At 41.0% G+C, this 20,072-nt stretch overlaps 1 protein-coding gene across 1 annotated transcript in view; it reads left to right on the forward strand.

Moving 5' to 3' along the window:
* LOC142906236 (somatotropin-like) overlaps positions 1 to 20,072 on the forward strand; it is a 201,650-nt gene that overhangs the window by 171,059 nt on the left and 10,519 nt on the right. Inside the window, exons 3-4 of the mRNA XM_076053604.1 lie at positions 10,938 to 11,045; positions 17,166 to 17,333. Coding sequence (XP_075909719.1) covers positions 10,938 to 11,045; positions 17,166 to 17,333 — 276 coding nt within the window. The remainder of the gene's footprint in view (positions 1 to 10,937; positions 11,046 to 17,165; positions 17,334 to 20,072) is intronic.

Below are 20,072 nucleotides of genomic sequence, written 5' to 3' on the forward strand. Positions count from 1 at the left end.
AACATCTCTTCACTGTGATGATGATGATGATGATGAGATAATATCTCGTCACCGTGATGATGATGATGATGATGACGTAATATCTCTTCACTGTACTGATGAGAGATAACATCTCTTCACCATGATGATGAGAGATAACATCTCTTCACTGTGATGATGATGATGAGAGATAACATCTCTTCACCATGATGATGATGGGAGATAACATCTCTTCACCGTGATGATGGTGATGACATAACCTCTCTTCACTGTGATGATGATGAGAGATAACATATCTTCACCGTGATGATAATGATTATGATATAAAATCTCTTCACCGTGATTATGATGATTATGAGATAACATCTCTTCACTGTGATGATGATGATGATGAGATGTTTCTTCATCGTGATGATGATGAGAGATAACATCTCTTCACCGTGATGATGATGATGAGAGATAACATCTCTTCACCGTGATGATGATGATGATGATGAGAGATAACATCTCTTCACTGTGATGATGATGAGAGATAACATCTCTTAACTGTGATGATGAGAGATAACATCTATTCACATGATGATGATGATGAGAGATAACATCTCTTCACATGATGATGATGATGATGATGAGAGATAACATCTCTTCAAATGATGATGATGATGATGAGAGATAACATCTCTTCACCGTGATGATGATGAGAGATAACATCTCTTCACTGTGATGATTATGATGATGAGATAAAATCTCTTCACTATGATGATGATGATGATGAGAGATAACATATCTCGACTGTGATGATGATGATGAGATGACATCTCTTCACTATAATGATGATGATGAGATAACATCTCTTCACTGTGATGATGAAGATGAGATAACATCTCTTCACAGTGATGATGATGAGATAACGTCTCTTCACTGTGATGATGAAGATGATGAGATAACATCTCTTCACTGTGATGATGATGATGATGATGATGAGAGAACATTTCTTCACTGTAATGATGATGAAGATGAGATAACATCTCTTGACTGTGATGATGATGAGATAACATCTCTTGACTGTGATGATGAAGATGATGAGATAACATCTCTTCACTGTGATGATGATGAGAGAACATCTCTTCACTGTAATGATGATGAAGATGAGATAACATCTCTTGACTGTGATGATGATGATGATGAGATTACATCTCTTGACTGTGATGATGATGATGAGATAACATCTCGTCACCGTGATAATGATGATGAGATAATATCTCTTCACTGTAATGATGATGATGAGATAACATCGCTTCACTGTAATGATGATGATGATGATGAGATAACATCTCTTCACTGTGATGATGAAGATGATGATATAACATCTCGTCACCGTGATAATGATGAAGATGAGATAATATCTCTTCACTGTAATGATGATGATGATGAGATAACATCTCTTCACTGTGGTGATGATGATGATTATGAGATAACATCTCTTCACTGTGATGATGATGAGATAACATCTAGTCAACGTGATGATGATGATGAGAGATACATCTCTTCACTGTGGTGATGATGATGATGATGAGATAACATCTCTTCACTGTAATGATGATGATGATATAACATCTCTTCACTGTGATGATGATGTTGATGATGAGAGATAACATCTCTTCACTGTGATGATGATGAGAGATAACATCTCTTCACTGTGATGATGATGATGATGAGATAACATCTCTCAACTGTGATGATGATGAGAGATAACATACCTTCACTGTGATGATGATGATGATGATATAACATCTCGTCACTGTGATGATGATGATGAGAGATAACATCTATTCACTGTGGTGATGATGAGATAACATCTCTTCACCGTGATGGTAATGATGAGGGATAACATCTTTTCACTGTGATGATGATGATGAGATAATATCTCGTCACCGTGATGATGATGATGACGTAATATCTCTTCACTGTGATGATGATGAGAGATAACATCTCTTCACCATGATGATGGTGATGACATAACATCTCTTCACTGTGATGATGATGATGATGATATAACATCTCTTCACTGTGATGATGATGTTGATGAGATTGCATCTCTTCACTGTGATGATGATGATGATGAGATAACATCTCTCAAGTGTGATGATGATGAGAGATAACATACCTTCACTGTGATGATGATGATATAACATCTCATCACTGTGATGATGATGATGAGAGATAACATCTATTCACTGTGATGATGATGAGATAACATCTCTTCACCGTGATGATAATGATGAGGGATAACATCTCTTCACTGTGATGATGATGATGATGAGATAATATCTCGTCACCGTGATGATGATGATGATGATGACGTAATATCTCTTCACTGTGATGATGAGAGATGCCATCTCTTCACCATGATGATGATGATGATGATGAGAGATAACATCTCTTCACTGTGATGATGATGATGATGAGAGATAACATCTCGTCACCATGATGATGATGATGAGAGATAACATCTCTTCACCGTGATGATGGTGATGACATAACATCTCTTCACTGTGATGATGATGAGAGATAACATATCTTCACCGTGATGATGATGATGATTATGATATAACATCTCTTCACCGTGATTATGATGATTATGAGATAACATCTCTTCACTATGATGATGATGATGATGAGATAACATCTCTTCACTGTGGTGATGATGATGATTATGAGATAACATCTCTTCACTGTGATGATGATGAGATAACATCTAGTCAACGTGATGATGATGATGAGAGATACATCTCTTCACTGTGGTGATGATGATGATGATGAGATAACATCTCTTCACTGTAATGATGATGATGATATAACATCTCTTCACTGTGATGATGATGTTGATGATGAGAGATAACATCTCTTCACTGTGATGATGATGAGAGATAACATCTCTTCACTGTGATGATGATGATGATGAGATAACATCTCTCAACTGTGATGATGATGAGAGATAACATACCTTCACTGTGATGATGATGATGATGATATAACATCTCGTCACTGTGATGATGATGATGAGAGATAACATCTATTCACTGTGGTGATGATGAGATAACATCTCTTCACCGTGATGGTAATGATGAGGGATAACATCTTTTCACTGTGATGATGATGATGAGATAATATCTCGTCACCGTGATGATGATGATGACGTAATATCTCTTCACTGTGATGATGATGAGAGATAACATCTCTTCACCATGATGATGGTGATGACATAACATCTCTTCACTGTGATGATGATGATGATGATATAACATCTCTTCACTGTGATGATGATGTTGATGAGATTGCATCTCTTCACTGTGATGATGATGATGATGAGATAACATCTCTCAAGTGTGATGATGATGAGAGATAACATACCTTCACTGTGATGATGATGATATAACATCTCATCACTGTGATGATGATGATGAGAGATAACATCTATTCACTGTGATGATGATGAGATAACATCTCTTCACCGTGATGATAATGATGAGGGATAACATCTCTTCACTGTGATGATGATGATGATGAGATAATATCTCGTCACCGTGATGATGATGATGATGATGACGTAATATCTCTTCACTGTGATGATGAGAGATGCCATCTCTTCACCATGATGATGATGATGATGAGAGATAACATCTCTTCACTGTGATGATGATGATGATGAGAGATAACATCTCGTCACCATGATGATGATGATGAGAGATAACATCTCTTCACCGTGATGATGGTGATGACATAACATCTCTTCACTGTGATGATGATGAGAGATAACATATCTTCACCGTGATGATGATGATGATTATGATATAACATCTCTTCACCGTGATTATGATGATTATGAGATAACATCTCTTCACTATGATGATGATGATGATGAGATGTTTCTTCACCGTGGTGATGATGATGATGATGAGAGATAACATCTCTTCACCGTGATCATGATGATGATGATGAGAGATAACATCTCTTCACCGTGATGATGATGATGATGAGAGATAACATCTCTTCACTGTGATGATGATGAGAGATAACATCTCTTCACTGTGATGATGAGAGATAACATCTCTTCACATGATGATGATGATGAGAGATAACATCTCTTCACATGATGATGATGATGATAGATAACATTTCTTCACATGATGATGATGATGATGAGAGATAACATCTCTTCACCATGATGATGATGATGAGAGATAACATCTCTTCACATGATGATGATGATGATGAGAGATAACATCTCTTCACCATGATGATGGTGATGACATAACATCTCTTCACTGTGATGATTATGATGATATAACATCTCTTCACTGTGATGATGATGATGATGAGATAACATCTCTCAAGTGTGATGATGATGAGAGATAACATACCTTCACTGTGATGATGATGATATAACATCTCATCACTGTGATGATGATGATGATGAGAGATAACATCTATTCACTGTGATGATGATGAGATAACATCTCTTCACCGTGATGATAATGATGAGGGATAACATCTCTTCACTGTGATGATGATGATGATGTGATAATATCTCGTCACCGTGATGATGATGATTATGATGACGTAATATCTCTTCACTGTACTGATGAGAGATAACATCTCTTCACCATGATGATGAGAGATAACATCTCTTCACTGTGATGATGATGATGATGAGAGATAACATCTCTTCACCATGATGATGATGGGAGATAACATCTCTTCACCGTGATGATGGTGATGACATAACATCTCTTCACTGTGATGATGATGAGAGATAACATATCTTCACCGTGATGATGATGATTATGATATAACATCTCTTCACCGTGATTATGATGATTATGAGATAACATCTCTTCACTGTGATGATGATGATGAGATGTTTCTTCACCGTGATGATGATGATGAGAGATAACATCTCTTCACTGTGATGATGATGAGAGATAACATCTCTTCACCGTGATGATGATGATGATGATGAGAGATAACATCTCTTCACTGTGATGATGATGAGAGATAACATCTCTTAACTGTGATGATGAGAGATAACATCTCTTCACATGATGATGATGATGAGAGATAACATCTCTTCACATGATGATGATGATGATGAGAGATAACATCTCTTCAAATGATGATGATGATGAGAGTTAACATCTCTTCACCGTGATGATGATGATGAGAGATAACATCTCTTCACATGATGATGATGATGAGAGATAACATCTATTCACTGTGATGATGATGAGATAACATCTCTTCACCGTGATGATAATGATGAGGGATAACATCTCTTCACTGTGATGATGATGATGATGAGATAATATCTCGTCACCGTGATGATGATGATGACGTAATATCTCTTCACTGTACTGATGAGAGATAACGTCTCTTCACCATGATGATGAGAGATAACATCTCTTCACTGTGATGATGATGATGATGAGAGATAACATCTCTTCACCATGATGATGATGGGAGATAACATCTCTTCACCGTGATGATGGTGATGACATAACATCTCTTCACTGTGATGATGATGAGAGATAACATATCTTCACCGTGATGATGATGATTATGATATAACATCTCTTCACCGTGATTATGATGATTATGAGATAACATCTCTTCACTGTGATGATGATGATGATGAGATGTTTCTTCACCGTGATGATGATGATGAGAGATAACATCTCTTCACCGTGATGATGATGAGAGATAACATCTCTTCACCGTGATGATGATGATGAGAGATAACATCTATTCACATGATGATGATGATGAGAGATAACATCTCTTCACATGATGATGATGATGATGAGAGATAACATCTCTTCAAATGATGATGATGATGATGATGAGAGATAACATCTCTTCACCGTGATGATGATGAGAGATAACATCTCTTCACTGTGATGATTATGATGATGAGATAAAATCTCTTCACTATGATGATGATGATGATGAGAGATAACATATCTCGACTGTGATGATGATGATGAGATGACATCTCTTCACTATAATGATGATGATGAGATAACATCTCTTCACTGTGATGATGAAGATGAGATAACATCTCTTCACAGTGATGATGATGAGATAACGTCTCTTCACTGTGATGATGAAGATGATGAGATAACATCTCTTCACTGTGATGATGATGATGATGAGAGAACATTTCTTCACTGTAATGATGATGAAGATGAGATAACATCTCTTGACTGTGATGATGATGAGATAACATCTCTTGACTGTGATGATGAAGATGATGAGATAACATCTCTTCACTGTGATGATGATGAGAGAACATCTCTTCACTGTAATGATGATGAAGATGAGATAACATCTCTTGACTGTGATGATGATGATGATGAGATTACATCTCTTGACTGTGATGATGATGATGAGATAACATCTCGTCACCGTGATAATGATGATGAGATAATATCTCTTCACTGTAATGATGATGATGAGATAACATCGCTTCACTGTAATGATGATGATGATGATGAGATAACATCTCTTCACTGTGATGATGAAGATGATGATATAACATCTCGTCACCGTGATAATGATGAAGATGAGATAATATCTCTTCACTGTAATGATGATGATGATGAGATAACATCTCTTCACTGTGGTGATGATGATGATTATGAGATAACATCTCTTCACTGTGATGATGATGAGATAACATCTAGTCAACGTGATGATGATGATGAGAGATACATCTCTTCACTGTGGTGATGATGATGATGATGATGAGATAACATCTCTTCACTGTAATGATGATGATGATATAAGATCTCTTCACTGTGATGATGATGTTGATGATGAGAGATAACATCTCTTCACTGTGATGATGATGAGAGATAACATCTCTTCACTGTGATGATGATGATGAGATAACATCTCTCAACTGTGATGATGATGAGAGATAACATACCTTCACTGTGATGATGATGATGATATAACATCTCGTCACTGTGATGATGATGATGAGAGATAACATCTATTCACTGTGGTGATGATGAGATAACATCTCTTCACCGTGATGATAATGATGAGGGATAACATCTTTTCACTGTGATGATGATGATGAGATAATATCTCGTCACCGTGATGATGATGATGACGTAATATCTCTTCACTGTGATGATGATGAGAGATAACATCTCTTCACCATGATGATGGTGATGACATAACATCTCTTCACTGTGATGATGATGATGATATAACATCTCTTCACTGTGATGATGATGTTGATGAGATTGCATCTCTTCACTGTGATGATGATGATGATGAGATAACATCTCTCAAGTGTGATGATGATGAGAGATAACATACCTTCACTGTGATGATGATGATATAACATCTCATCACTGTGATGATGATGATGAGAGATAACATCTATTCACTGTGATGATGATGAGATAACATCTCTTCACCGTGATGATAATGATGAGGGATAACATCTCTTCACTGTGATGATGATGATGATGAGATAATATCTCGTCACCGTGATGATGATGATGATGACGTAATATCTCTTCACTGTGATGATGAGAGATGCCATCTCTTCACCATGATGATGATGATGAGAGATAACATCTCTTCACTGTGATGATGATGATGATGAGAGATAACATCTCGTCACCATGATGATGATGAGAGATAACATCTCTTCACCGTGATGATGGTGATGACATAACATCTCTTCACTGTGATGATGATGAGAGATAACATATCTTCACCGTGATGATGATGATGATTATGATATAACATCTCTTCACCGTGATTATGATGATTATGAGATAACATCTCTTCACTATGATGATGATGATGAGAGATAACATCTCTTCACATGATGATGATGATGATGATGATAGATAACATTTCTTCACATGATGATGATGATGATGATGAGAGATAACATCTCTTCACCATGATGATGATGATGAGAGATAACATCTCTTCACATGATGATGATGATGATGAGAGATAACATCTCTTCACCATGATGATGGTGATGACATAACATCTCTTCACTGTGATGATTATGATGATATAACATCTCTTCACTGTGATGATGATGATGATGATGAGATAACATCTCTCAAGTGTGATGATGATGAGAGATAACATACCTTCACTGTGATGATGATGATATAACATCTCATCACTGTGATGATGATGATGATGAGAGATAACATCTATTCACTGTGATGATGATGAGATAACATCTCTTCACCGTGATGATAATGATGAGGGATAACATCTCTTCACTGTGATGATGATGATGATGTGATAATATCTCGTCACCGTGATGATGATGATTATGATGACGTAATATCTCTTCACTGTACTGATGAGAGATAACATCTCTTCACCATGATGATGAGAGATAACATCTCTTCACTGTGATGATGATGATGATGAGAGATAACATCTCTTCACCATGATGATGATGGGAGATAACATCTCTTCACCGTGATGATGGTGATGACATAACATCTCTTCACTGTGATGATGATGAGAGATAACATATCTTCACCGTGATGATGATGATTATGATATAACATCTCTTCACTGTGATTATGATGATTATGAGATAACATCTCTTCACTGTGATGATGATGATGAGATGTTTCTTCACCGTGATGATGATGATGAGAGATAACATCTCTTCACTGTGATGATGATGAGAGATAACATCTCTTCACCGTGATGATGATGATGAGAGATAACATCTCTTCACTGTGATGATGATGAGAGATAACATCTCTTAACTGTGATGATGAGAGATAACATCTCTTCACATGATGATGATGATGAGAGATAACATCTCTTCACATGATGATGATGATGATGAGAGATAACATCTCTTCAAATGATGATGATGATGAGAGTTAACATCTCTTCACCGTGATGATGATGATGAGAGATAACATCTCTTCACATGATGATGATGATGAGAGATAACATCTATTCACTGTGATGATGATGAGATAACATCTCTTCACCGTGATGATAATGATGAGGGATAACATCTCTTCACTGTGATGATGATGATGATGAGATAATATCTCGTCACCGTGATGATGATGATGACGTAATATCTCTTCACTGTACTGATGAGAGATAACGTCTCTTCACCATGATGATGAGAGATAACATCTCTTCACTGTGATGATGATGATGATGATGAGAGATAACATCTCTTCACCATGATGATGATGGGAGATAACATCTCTTCACCGTGATGATGGTGATGACATAACATCTCTTCACTGTGATGATGATGAGAGATAACATATCTTCACCGTGATGATGATGATTATGATATAACATCTCTTCACCGTGATTATGATGATTATGAGATAACATCTCTTCACTGTGATGATGATGATGATGAGATGTTTCTTCACCGTGATGATGATGATGAGAGATAACATCTCTTCACCGTGATGATGATGAGAGATAACATCTCTTCACCGTGATGATGATGATGAGAGATAACATCTCTTCACTGTGATGATGATGAGAGATAACATCTCTTAACTGTGATGATGAGAGATAACATCTCTTCACATGATGATGATGATGATGAGAGATAACATCTCTTCACATAATGATGATGATGATGATGAGAGATAACATCTCTTCAAATGATGATGATGATGATGAGAGTTAACATCTCTTCACCGTGATGATGATGATGATGAGAGATAACATCTCTTCACATGATGATGATGATGATGATGAGATAATATCTCGTCACCGTGATGATGATGATGATGATGACGTAATATCTCTTCACTGTACTGATGAGAGATAACATCTCTTCACCATGATGATGAGAGATAACATCTCTTCACTGTGATTATGATGATGATGAGAGATAACATCTCTTCACCATGATGATGATGGGAGATAACATCTCTTCACCGTGATGATGGTGATGACATAATATCTCTTCACTGTGATGATGATGAGAGATAACATATCTTCACCGTGATGATGATGATTATGATATAACATCTCTTCACCGTGATTATGATGATTATGAGATAACATCTCTTCACTGTGATGATGATGAGATGTTTCTTCACCGTGATGATGATGATGAGAGATAACATCTCTTCACCGTGATGGTGATGAGAGATAACATCTCTTCACCGTGATGATGATGATGATGAGAAATAACATCTCTTCACTGTGATGATGATGAGAGATAACATCTCTTAACTGTGATGATGAGAGATAACATCTCTTCACATGATGATGATGATGAGAGATAACATCTCTTCACATGATGATGATGATGATGATGAGAGATAACATCTCTTCAAATGATGATGATGATGATGATGAGAGTTAACATCTCTTCACCGTGATGATGATGATGAGAGATAACATCTCTTCACATGATGATGATGATGAGAGATAACATCTCTTCACTGTGATGATGATGATGATGAGAGATAACATCTCTTCACATGATGATGATGATGATGAGAGATAACATCTCTTCACATGATGATGATGATGATCATGATGAGAGATAACATCTCTTCACTGTGATGATAGATAACATCTCTTCACATGATGATGATGATGATGAGAGATAACATCTCTTCACATGATGATAATGATGATGAGAGATAACATCTCTTCACCGTGATGATGATGATGAGAGATAACATCTCTTCACTGTGATGATGATGAGAGATAACATCTCTTCACCGTGATGATGATGATGACAGATAACATTTCTTCACTGTGCCGGCCCAGAATGTTCCTCAAGCCAGCCCCCCTGCCCTCCCGCCCGCCCCCCCCCCCCCTTGTCCACGTCCCCTTCCCCCGCCCCCTTCCCCCACTACCCCCCCATCTCCTCCCCTGTTCACTTCCCACAGGAGAGCAAGCACGTGGATGAGAGGGAGAGGCACAATCCCAGGAATCCGCCCGCGCTCGCCTGTCCCAGCGCCTTCCTGCCAGACCTCAGCAACATCAACCACAAGCCGGTGAGTGTGGGGGGGGGCTCGCAGTGAGTGTGTGGGGGGCTCACAGTGTGTGGGGGGGCTCACAGTGAGTGTGTGGGGGGCTCACAGTGAGTGTGTGGGGGGCTCGCAGTGAGTGTGTGGGGGAGCTCACAGTGAGTGTGTGTGGTGGGCTCACAGTGTGTGGGGGAGCTCACAGTGAGTGTGTGGGGGGGAGCTCACAGTGAGTGTGTGCGGGGCTCACAGTGAGTGTGGGGGGCTCACAGTCAGTGTGTGTGGGGAGCTCACAGTGAGTGTGTGTGTGTAGATCACAGTGAGTGTGTGGGGGGCTCACAATGAGTGTAGACCACAGTGTGTGTGTGTAGATCACAGTGTGTGTGTGTGTAGATCACAGTGTGTGTGTGTGTAGATCACAGTGTGTGTGTGGATTACAGTGTGTGTGTGTAGATCACAGTGTGTGTGGATCACAGTGTGTGTGTGTAGATTACAGTGTGTGTGTGTAGGTCAAAGTGTGTGTGTGGATCACAGTGTGTGTGTGTGTGTGGATCACAGTGTGTGTGTGTGTAGATCACAGTGTGTGTGTGTGTGTGGATCACAGTGTGTGTGTGTAGATCACAATGTGTGTGTAGATCACAGTGTGTGTGTGTGTAGATCACAGTGTGTGTGTGGATCACAGTGTGTGTGTGTAGATTACAGTGTGTGTGTGTAGATCACAGTGTGTGTGCGTGTGTAGATCACAGTGTGTGTGTGTGGATCACAGTGTGTGTGTGTGTGTAGATCACAGTGTGTGTGTGTGTAGATCACAGTGTGTGTGTGTGTGTGTAGATCACAGTGTGTTTAGATCACAGTGTGTGTAGATCACAGTGTGTGTGTGGATCACAGTGTGTGTGAGTGTGTAGATTACAGTGTGTGTGTGTGTGTAGGTCACTGTGTGTGTGTGTGTGTGGATCACAGTGTGTGTGTGTGGATCACAGTGTGTGTGTGTAGATCATAGTGTGTGTGTGTGGATCACAGTGTGTGTGTGTGTAGATCACAGTGTGTGTGTAGATCACAGTGTGTGTGTGTGTAGATCACAGTGTGTGTGTGGATCACAGTGTGTGTGTGTAGATTACAGTGTGTGTGTGTAGATCACAGTGTGTGTGCGTGTGTAGATCACAGTGTGTGTGTGTGGATCACAGTGTGTGTGTGTGTGTGTAGATCACAGTGTGTGTGTGTGTGTGTAGATCACAGTGTGTGTGTGGATCACAGTGTGTGTGTGTGTAGATCACAGTGTGTGTGTGTGTAGATCACAGTGTGTTTAGATCACAGTGTGTGTAGATCACAGTGTGTGTGTGGATCACAGTGTGTGTGTGTGTAGATCACAGTGTGTGTGTGTGTAGATCACAGTGTGTGTGTGTGTAGATCACAGTGTGTTTGTGTGTAGATCACAGTGTGTGTGTGTGTGTAGATCACAGTGTGTGTGTGGATCACAGTGTGTGTGTGTGTAGATCACAGTGTGTGTGTGTAGATCACAGTGTGTGTGTGTGTAGATCACAGTGTGTGTGTGTGTGTGTAGATGACAGTGTGTGTGTGTGTGTGTTGATCACAGTGTGTATGTGTAGATCACAGTGTGTGTGTGTGTAGATCACAGTGTGTATGTGTGTAGATCACAGTGTGTGTGTGGATCACAGTGTGTGTGTGTGTAGATTACAGTGTGTGTGTGTAGATCACAGTGTGTGTGCGTGTGTAGATCACAGTGTGTGTGTGGATCACAGTGTGTGTGTGTGTAGATCACAGTGTGTGTGTAGATCACAGTGTGTGTGTGTAGATCACAGTGTGTGTGTGTAGATCACAGTGTGTGTGTGTAGACCACAGTGTGTGTAGATCACAGTGTGTGTGTGTAGATCACAGTGTGTGTGTAGATCACAGTGTGTGTGTGTAGATCACAGTGTGTGTGTGTGTGTAGATCACAGTGTGTGTGTGTAGATCACAGTGTGTGTGTGTAGATCACAGTGTGCGTGTAGATCACAGTGTGTGTGTAGATCACAGTGTGTGTGTGTAGATCACAGTGTGTGTGTGTGCAGATCACAGTGTGTGTAGATCACAGTGTGTGTGTAGATCACAGTGTGTGTGTGTGTAGATCACAGTGCGTGTGTGTAGATCGCAGTGTGTGTAGATCACATTGTGTATAGATCACAGTGTGTGTGTGTAGATCACAGTGTGTGTGTGTAGATCACAGTGTGTGTGTGTAGATCACAGTGTGTGTGTGTGTGTAGATCACAGTGTGTGTAGATCACAGTGTGTGTGTGTGTGTGTAGATCACAGTGTGTGTGTGTAGATCACAGTGTGCGTGTAGATCACAGTGTGTGTGTAGATGACAGTGTGTGTGTGTAGATCACAGTGTGTGTGTGTGCAGATCACATTGTGTGTAGATCACAGTGTGTGTGTAGATCACAGTGTGTGTGTGTAGATCACAGTGTGTGTGTGTGTAGATCACAGTGTGTGTAGATCACAGTGTGTGTGTGTGTAGATCACAGTGTGTGTGTGTAGATCGCAGTGTGTGTGTGTGTGCAGATCACAGTGTGTGTAGATCACAGTGTGTGTGTAGATCACAGTGTGTGTGTAGATCACAGTGTGTGTGTGTGTAGATCACAGTGTGTGTAGATCACAGTGTGTGTGTGTGTAGATCACAGTGTGTGTGTGTAGATCACAGTGTGTATGTAGATCACAGTGTGTGTGTGTAGATCACAGTGTGTGTGTGTAGATCACAGTGTGTGTAGATCACAGTGTGTGTGTGTGCAGATCACAGTGTGTGTAGATCACAGTGTGTGTGTAGATCACAGTGTGTGTGTGTGTAGATCACAGTGCGTGTGTGTAGATCGCAGTGTGTGTAGATCACATTGTGTATAGATCACAGTGTGTGTGTGTAGATCACAGTGTGTGTGTGTAGATCACAGTGTGTGTGTGTAGATCACAGTGTGTGTGTGTGTAGATCACAGTGTGTGTAGATCACAGTGTGTGTGTGTGTGTGTAGATCACAGTGTGTGTGTGTAGATCACAGTGTGCGTGTAGATCACAGTGTGTGTGTAGATGACAGTGTGTGTGTGTAGATCACAGTGTGTGTGTGTGCAGATCACATTGTGTGTAGATCACAGTGTGTGTGTAGATCACAGTGTGTGTGTGTAGATCACAGTGTGTGTGTGTGTAGATCACAGTGTGTGTAAATCACAGTGTGTGTGTGTGTAGATCACAGTGTGTGTGTGTAGATCGCAGTGTGTGTGTGTGTGTGCAGATCACAGTGTGTGTAGATCACAGTGTGTGTGTAGATCACAGTGTGTGTGTAGATCACAGTGTGCGTGTGTGTAGATCACAGTGTGTGTAGATCACAGTGTGTGTGTGTGTGTAGATCACAGTGTGTGTGTGTAGATCACAGTGTGTGTGTAGATCACAGTGTGTGTGTGTAGATCACAGTGTGTGTGTGTAGATCACAGTGTGTGTAGATCACAGTGTGTGTGTGTGTGTAGATCACAGTGTGTGTGTGTAGATCGCAGTGTGTGTGTGTGTGCAGATCACAGTGTGTGTAGATCACAGTGTGTGTGTAGATCACAGTGTGTGTGTGTAGATCACAGTGTGTGTGTGTAGATCACAGTGTGTGTAGATCACAGTGTGTGTGTGTAGATCACAGTGTGTGTGTGTAGATCACAGTGTGTGTGTGTGTGTAGATCACAGTGTGTGTGTGTAGATCACAGTGTGTGTGTAGATCACAGTGTGTGTAGATCACAGTGTGTGTGTGTGTAGATCACAGTGTGTGTGTGTAGATCACAGTGTGTGTGTGTAGATCACAGTGTGTGTGTGTAGATCACATTGTGTGTGTGTGTTGATCACAGTGTGTGTGTGTAGATCACAGTGTGTGTAGATCACAGTGTGTGTGTGTAGATCACAGTGTGTGTGTGTGTAGATCACAGTGTGTGTGTAGATCACAGTGTGTGTAGATCACAGTGTGTGTGTAGATCACAGTGTGTGTGTGTAGATCACAGTGTGTGTGTGTAGATCACAGTGTGTGTGTGTAGATCACAGTGTGTGTAGATCACAGTGTGTGTGTGTGTAGATCACAGTATGTGTGTGTAGATCACAGTGTGTGTGTAGATCACAGTGTGTGTGTAGATCCCAGTGTGTGTGTGTAGACCACAGTGTGTGTGTAGATCACAGTGTGTGTGTGTAGATCACAGTGTGTGTGTATAGATCACAGTGTGTGTGTGTAGATCACAGTGTGTGTGTGTAGATCACAGTGTGTGTGTGTAGATCACAGTGTGTGTGTGTGTAGATCACAGTGTGTGTAGATCACAGTGTGTGTGTGTGTGTAGATCACAGTGTGTGTGTGTAGATCACAGTGTGCGTGTAGATCACAGTGTGTGTGTAGATGACAGTGTGTGTGTGTAGATCACAGTGTGTGTGTGTGCAGATCACATTGTGTGTAGATCACAGTGTGTGTGTAGATCACAGTGTGTGTGTGTAGATCACAGTGTGTGTGTGTGTAGATCACAGTGTGTGTAAATCACAGTGTGTGTGTGTGTAGATCACAGTGTGTGTGTGCAGATCGCAGTGTGTGTGTGTGTGTGCAGATCACAGTGTGTGTAGATCACAGTGTGTGTGTAGATCACAGTGTGTGTGTAGATCACAGTGTGTGTGTGTGTAGATCACAGTGTGTGTAGATCACAGTGTGTGTGTGTGTGTAGATCACAGTGTGTGTGTGTAGATCACAGTGTGTGTGTAGATCACAGTGTGTGTGTGTAGATCACAGTGTGTGTGTGTAGATCACAGTGTGTGTAGATCACAGTGTGTGTGTGTGTGTAGATCACAGTGTGTGTGTGTAGATCGCAGTGTGTGTGTGTGTGTGTGCAGATCACAGTGTGTGTAGATCACAGTGTGTGTGTAGATCACAGTGTGTGTGTGTAGATCACAGTGTGTGTGTGTAGATCACAGTGTGTGTAGATCACAGTGTGTGTGTGTAGATCACAGTGTGTGTGTGTAGATCACAGTGTGTGTGTGTAGATCACAGTGTGTGTGTGTAGATCACAGTGTGTGTGTAGATCACAGTGTGTGTAGATCACAGTGTGTGTGTGTGTAGATCACAGTGTGTGTGTGTAGATCACAGTGTGTGTGTGTAGATCACAGTGTGTGTGTGTAGATCACATTGTGTGTGTGTGTTGATCACAGTGTGTGTGTGTGTGTAGATCACAGTGTGTGTAGATCACAGTGTGTGTGTGTAGATCACAGTGTGTGTGTGTAGATCACAGTGTGTGTGTAGATCACAGTGTGTGTAGATCACAGTGTGTGTGTAGATCACAGTGTGTGTGTGTAGATCACAGTGTGTGTGTGTAGATCACAGTGTGTGTGTGTAGATCACAGTGTGTGTAGATCACAGTGTGTGTGTGTGTAGATCACAGTATGTGTGTGTAGATCACAGTGTGTGTGTAGATCACAGTGTGTGTGTAGATCCCAGTGTGTGTGTGTAGACCACAGTGTGTGTGTAGATCACAGTGTGTGTGTGTAGATCACAGTGTGTGTGTGTAGATCACAGTGTGTGTGTGTGTGTAGATCACAGTCTGTGTGTGTGTAGATCACAGTGTGTGTAGATGTCTACTAAGTCTACGTCACCAATGAATGCGCGAGAAAAAAATCCATCGCTTAAAAAGTTCGGTTTTCTAATTTTCCCCTTCACCGAGTTTGAAGAAAATCTCGAGCTGACTGCCAAGCGACGATTGCTGCGCCTGCTGACAGGGCAGTGTGTAGCTGAGGTCACTCGAAGGGATTCTCAGACGTAGTTCTGTGATGTCCGCTTGCGTGGCTCGCTCTCGAGAAGTTTGGGGCGACGCGCATGGCTCGCGGGACGTCCGCATTAATTCTCTGCCTAGCGTTGCAACGCCACGTGGGGACATTCAGGGCAAATGTTGACAACAACAACAACAACGCGTTCTGCGTGGGACCTAACGCAATGTCCGATTTTAGACTGACGTCTTCACCACCATCATCATCATCATCATCCATCTCCACCTCCTATCCATCTTCCCACCTCTATCCGCACACCCCCACCTGCTCTTCAATCCTCCTCCTCCTCCTCCATTGCTCCCTCCACCTCGTCCTATGCCGCCCCGGCCCGCGTAGACCGACGAGGTGTTGGTGCTCGCTCGTGCTCTCCTGCGCACGTGGGCGGTGACGCTGGGCAGTGACGGCGCCCGTGGGCGTGGCGAGCCGCTGGGGGACCTCGTGCGCCTCAACATCCGACCGCTGCTCATGTCACTCAAAGCCGGAGTCGATGAACTCCTCAAGCAGGTGAAGGTGGGGGTGGGGAAGAGGGGGGGTTGAAGCGGTAGGGGGGGGGGCTGTTCTGTCGATGCTGAAGGCCCAGCGATGTTATTCGCGAAAGACGAGGCCGTTGTGTTGGGCAGGCGTCACGGAACACAAAAGGGCAACGTCAGGACCCTCATGAGAAAGAGACTCAGATACTCATTGAGAAGGAGACTCTGAGAAAGAGACTCACTAAGACAGAGACCTGAGACTCACTAAGACAGACTCATTGAGAAAGAGACTCATTGAGACAGAGACTCAGTGAGACAGAGACTCATTGAGAAAGAGACTCATTGAGACAGAGACTCAGTGAGACAGAGACTCATTGAGAAAGTGACTCATTGAGACAGAGACTCGAAACTCACTAAGACAGAGACTCATTGAGAAAGAGACTCATTGAGAAAGAGACTCAGAGACTCACTAAGACAGAGACTCATTGAGAAAGTGACTCAGAGACTCATTGAGAAAGAGACTCACTAAGACAGAGACTCGAGACTCACTAAGACAGAGACTCATTGAGAAAGAGACTCACTGAGAAAGAGACTCAGAGACTCATTGAGAAAGAGACTCAGAGACTAATTGAGAAAGTGACTCAGAGACTCATTGAGAAAGAGACTCACTGAGACAGAGACTCATTGAGAAAGTGACTCAGAGACTCATTGAGAAAGAGACTAATTGAGACAGAGACTCGAGACTCACTAAGACAGAGACTCATTGAGAAAGTGACTCAGAGACTCATTGAGAAAGAGACTCATTGACACAGAGACTCGAGACTCACTAAGACAGAGACTCATTGAGAAATAGTCTCAGAGACTCATTGAGAAAGAGACTCAGAGACTCACTGAGACAGAGACTCATTGAGAAAGAGACTCACTGAGACAGAGACTTATTGAGAAAGAGACTCAGAGACTCATTGAGAAAGTGACTCAGAGACTCACTGAGACAGAGACTCGAGACTCACTAAGACAGAGACTCATTGAGAAAGAGACTCACTATGATAGAGACTCATTGAGAAAGAGACTCAGAGACTGATTGAGAAAGATACTCAGAGACTCACTAAGACAGAGACTCATTGAGAAAGAGACTCAGAGACTCATTGAGAAAAAGACTCACTGAGACAGATACTCATTGAGAAAGAGACTCACTAAGATAGAGACTCATTGAGAAAGAGACTCAGAGACTCATTGAGACAGAGACTCGAGACTCACTGAGACAGACTCATTGAGAAAGAGTCTCAGAGACTCATTGAAAAAGAGACTCATTGAAAAGAGACTCGAGAATCATTGAGACAGAGATTCATTGAGAAAGAGACTAAGAGATTCATTGAGACATATACTCATTGAGAAAGAGACTCATTGAGAACGAGTCTCAGAGACTCAATGAGAAAGAAACTCATTGATAAAAAGACTCGAGACTCACTGAGACAGAGACTCAGTGAGAAAGAGTCTCAGAGACTCATTGAAAAGAGACTCGAGACCCACTGAGACAGACTCATTGAGAAATAGTCTCAGAGACTCCTTGAGAAAGAGACTCATTTAGAAATAGTCTCAGAGACTCATTCACAAATAGACTTATTGAGAAAAAGAGACATTGAGAAAGAGTCGCAGAGACTCATTGAGACAGAGACTCATTGAGAAAGAGGCCTAGTGAGTAATTGAGAAAGAGACACATTAATAAAGAGACTAAAAATCATTGACAAAGAGACATTGAGACTCATTGAGAAAGAGACTCTTTGAGAAAAAGACTCATTGAGACAGAAACTCAGAGACTCATTGAGAAAGAGACTCCGCGACTCATTGAGAAATAAACTTATTGAGAAAAAGAGACATTGAGAAAGAGTTGCAGAGACTAATTGAGAAAGAGGCTCATTAATAAAGAGACTAAAAATCATTGACAAAGAGACATTGAGACTCATTGAGAAAGAGACTCTTTGAGAAAAAGACTCATTGAGACAGAAACTCAGAGACTCATTGAGAAAGAGACTCCGCGACTCATTGAGAAATAAACTTATTGAAAAAAAGAGACGTTGAAAAAGAGTCGCAGAGACTCATTGAGAAAGATACTCGAGACTCACTGAGACAGAGACTTATTGAGAAATAGTCTCAGAGACTCATTGAGAAAGATAATCCGAGACTGATTGATAAAGAGACTCTTTGAGAAATAGTCTCAGAGACTTATTGATAAAGATACTCGTTGAGAAATAGTCTCAGAGACTCATTGAGAAATAAACTTATTGAGAAAAAGATTCATTGAGAAAGATTCGCAGAGACTCCTTGAGAAAGAGACTCATTGAGACAGAGACTCGAGACTAAGACAGAGACTCATTGAGAAAGTGTCTCAGAGACTCATTGAGAAAGAGACTCACTGAGACAGATACTCGAGACTCACTGAGACAGAGACTCATTGAGAAAGTGACTCAGAGACTCATTGAGAAAGAGACTCACTGAGACAGAGACTCGAGACTCACTGAGACAGACTCATTGAGAAATAGTCTCAGAGACTCATTGAAAAAGAGACTCATTGAAAAGAGACTCGAGAATCATTGAAACAGAGATTCATTGAGAAAGAGACTAAGAGATTCATTGAGACATATACTCATTGAGAAAGAGACTCATTGAGAACGAGTCTCAGAGACTCAATGAGAAAGAAACGCATTGATAAAAAGACTCGAGACTCACTGAGACAGAGACTCAGTGAGAAAGAGTCTCAGAGACTCATTGAAAT

Source organism: Petromyzon marinus, chromosome 62 (genome assembly GCF_048934315.1).
Source record: "Petromyzon marinus isolate PM22_M1 ecotype Great Lakes invasive population chromosome 62, UKy_Petmar_22M1.pri1.0, whole genome shotgun sequence".
Classification (NCBI taxonomy): domain Eukaryota; kingdom Metazoa; phylum Chordata; class Hyperoartia; order Petromyzontiformes; family Petromyzontidae; genus Petromyzon; species Petromyzon marinus.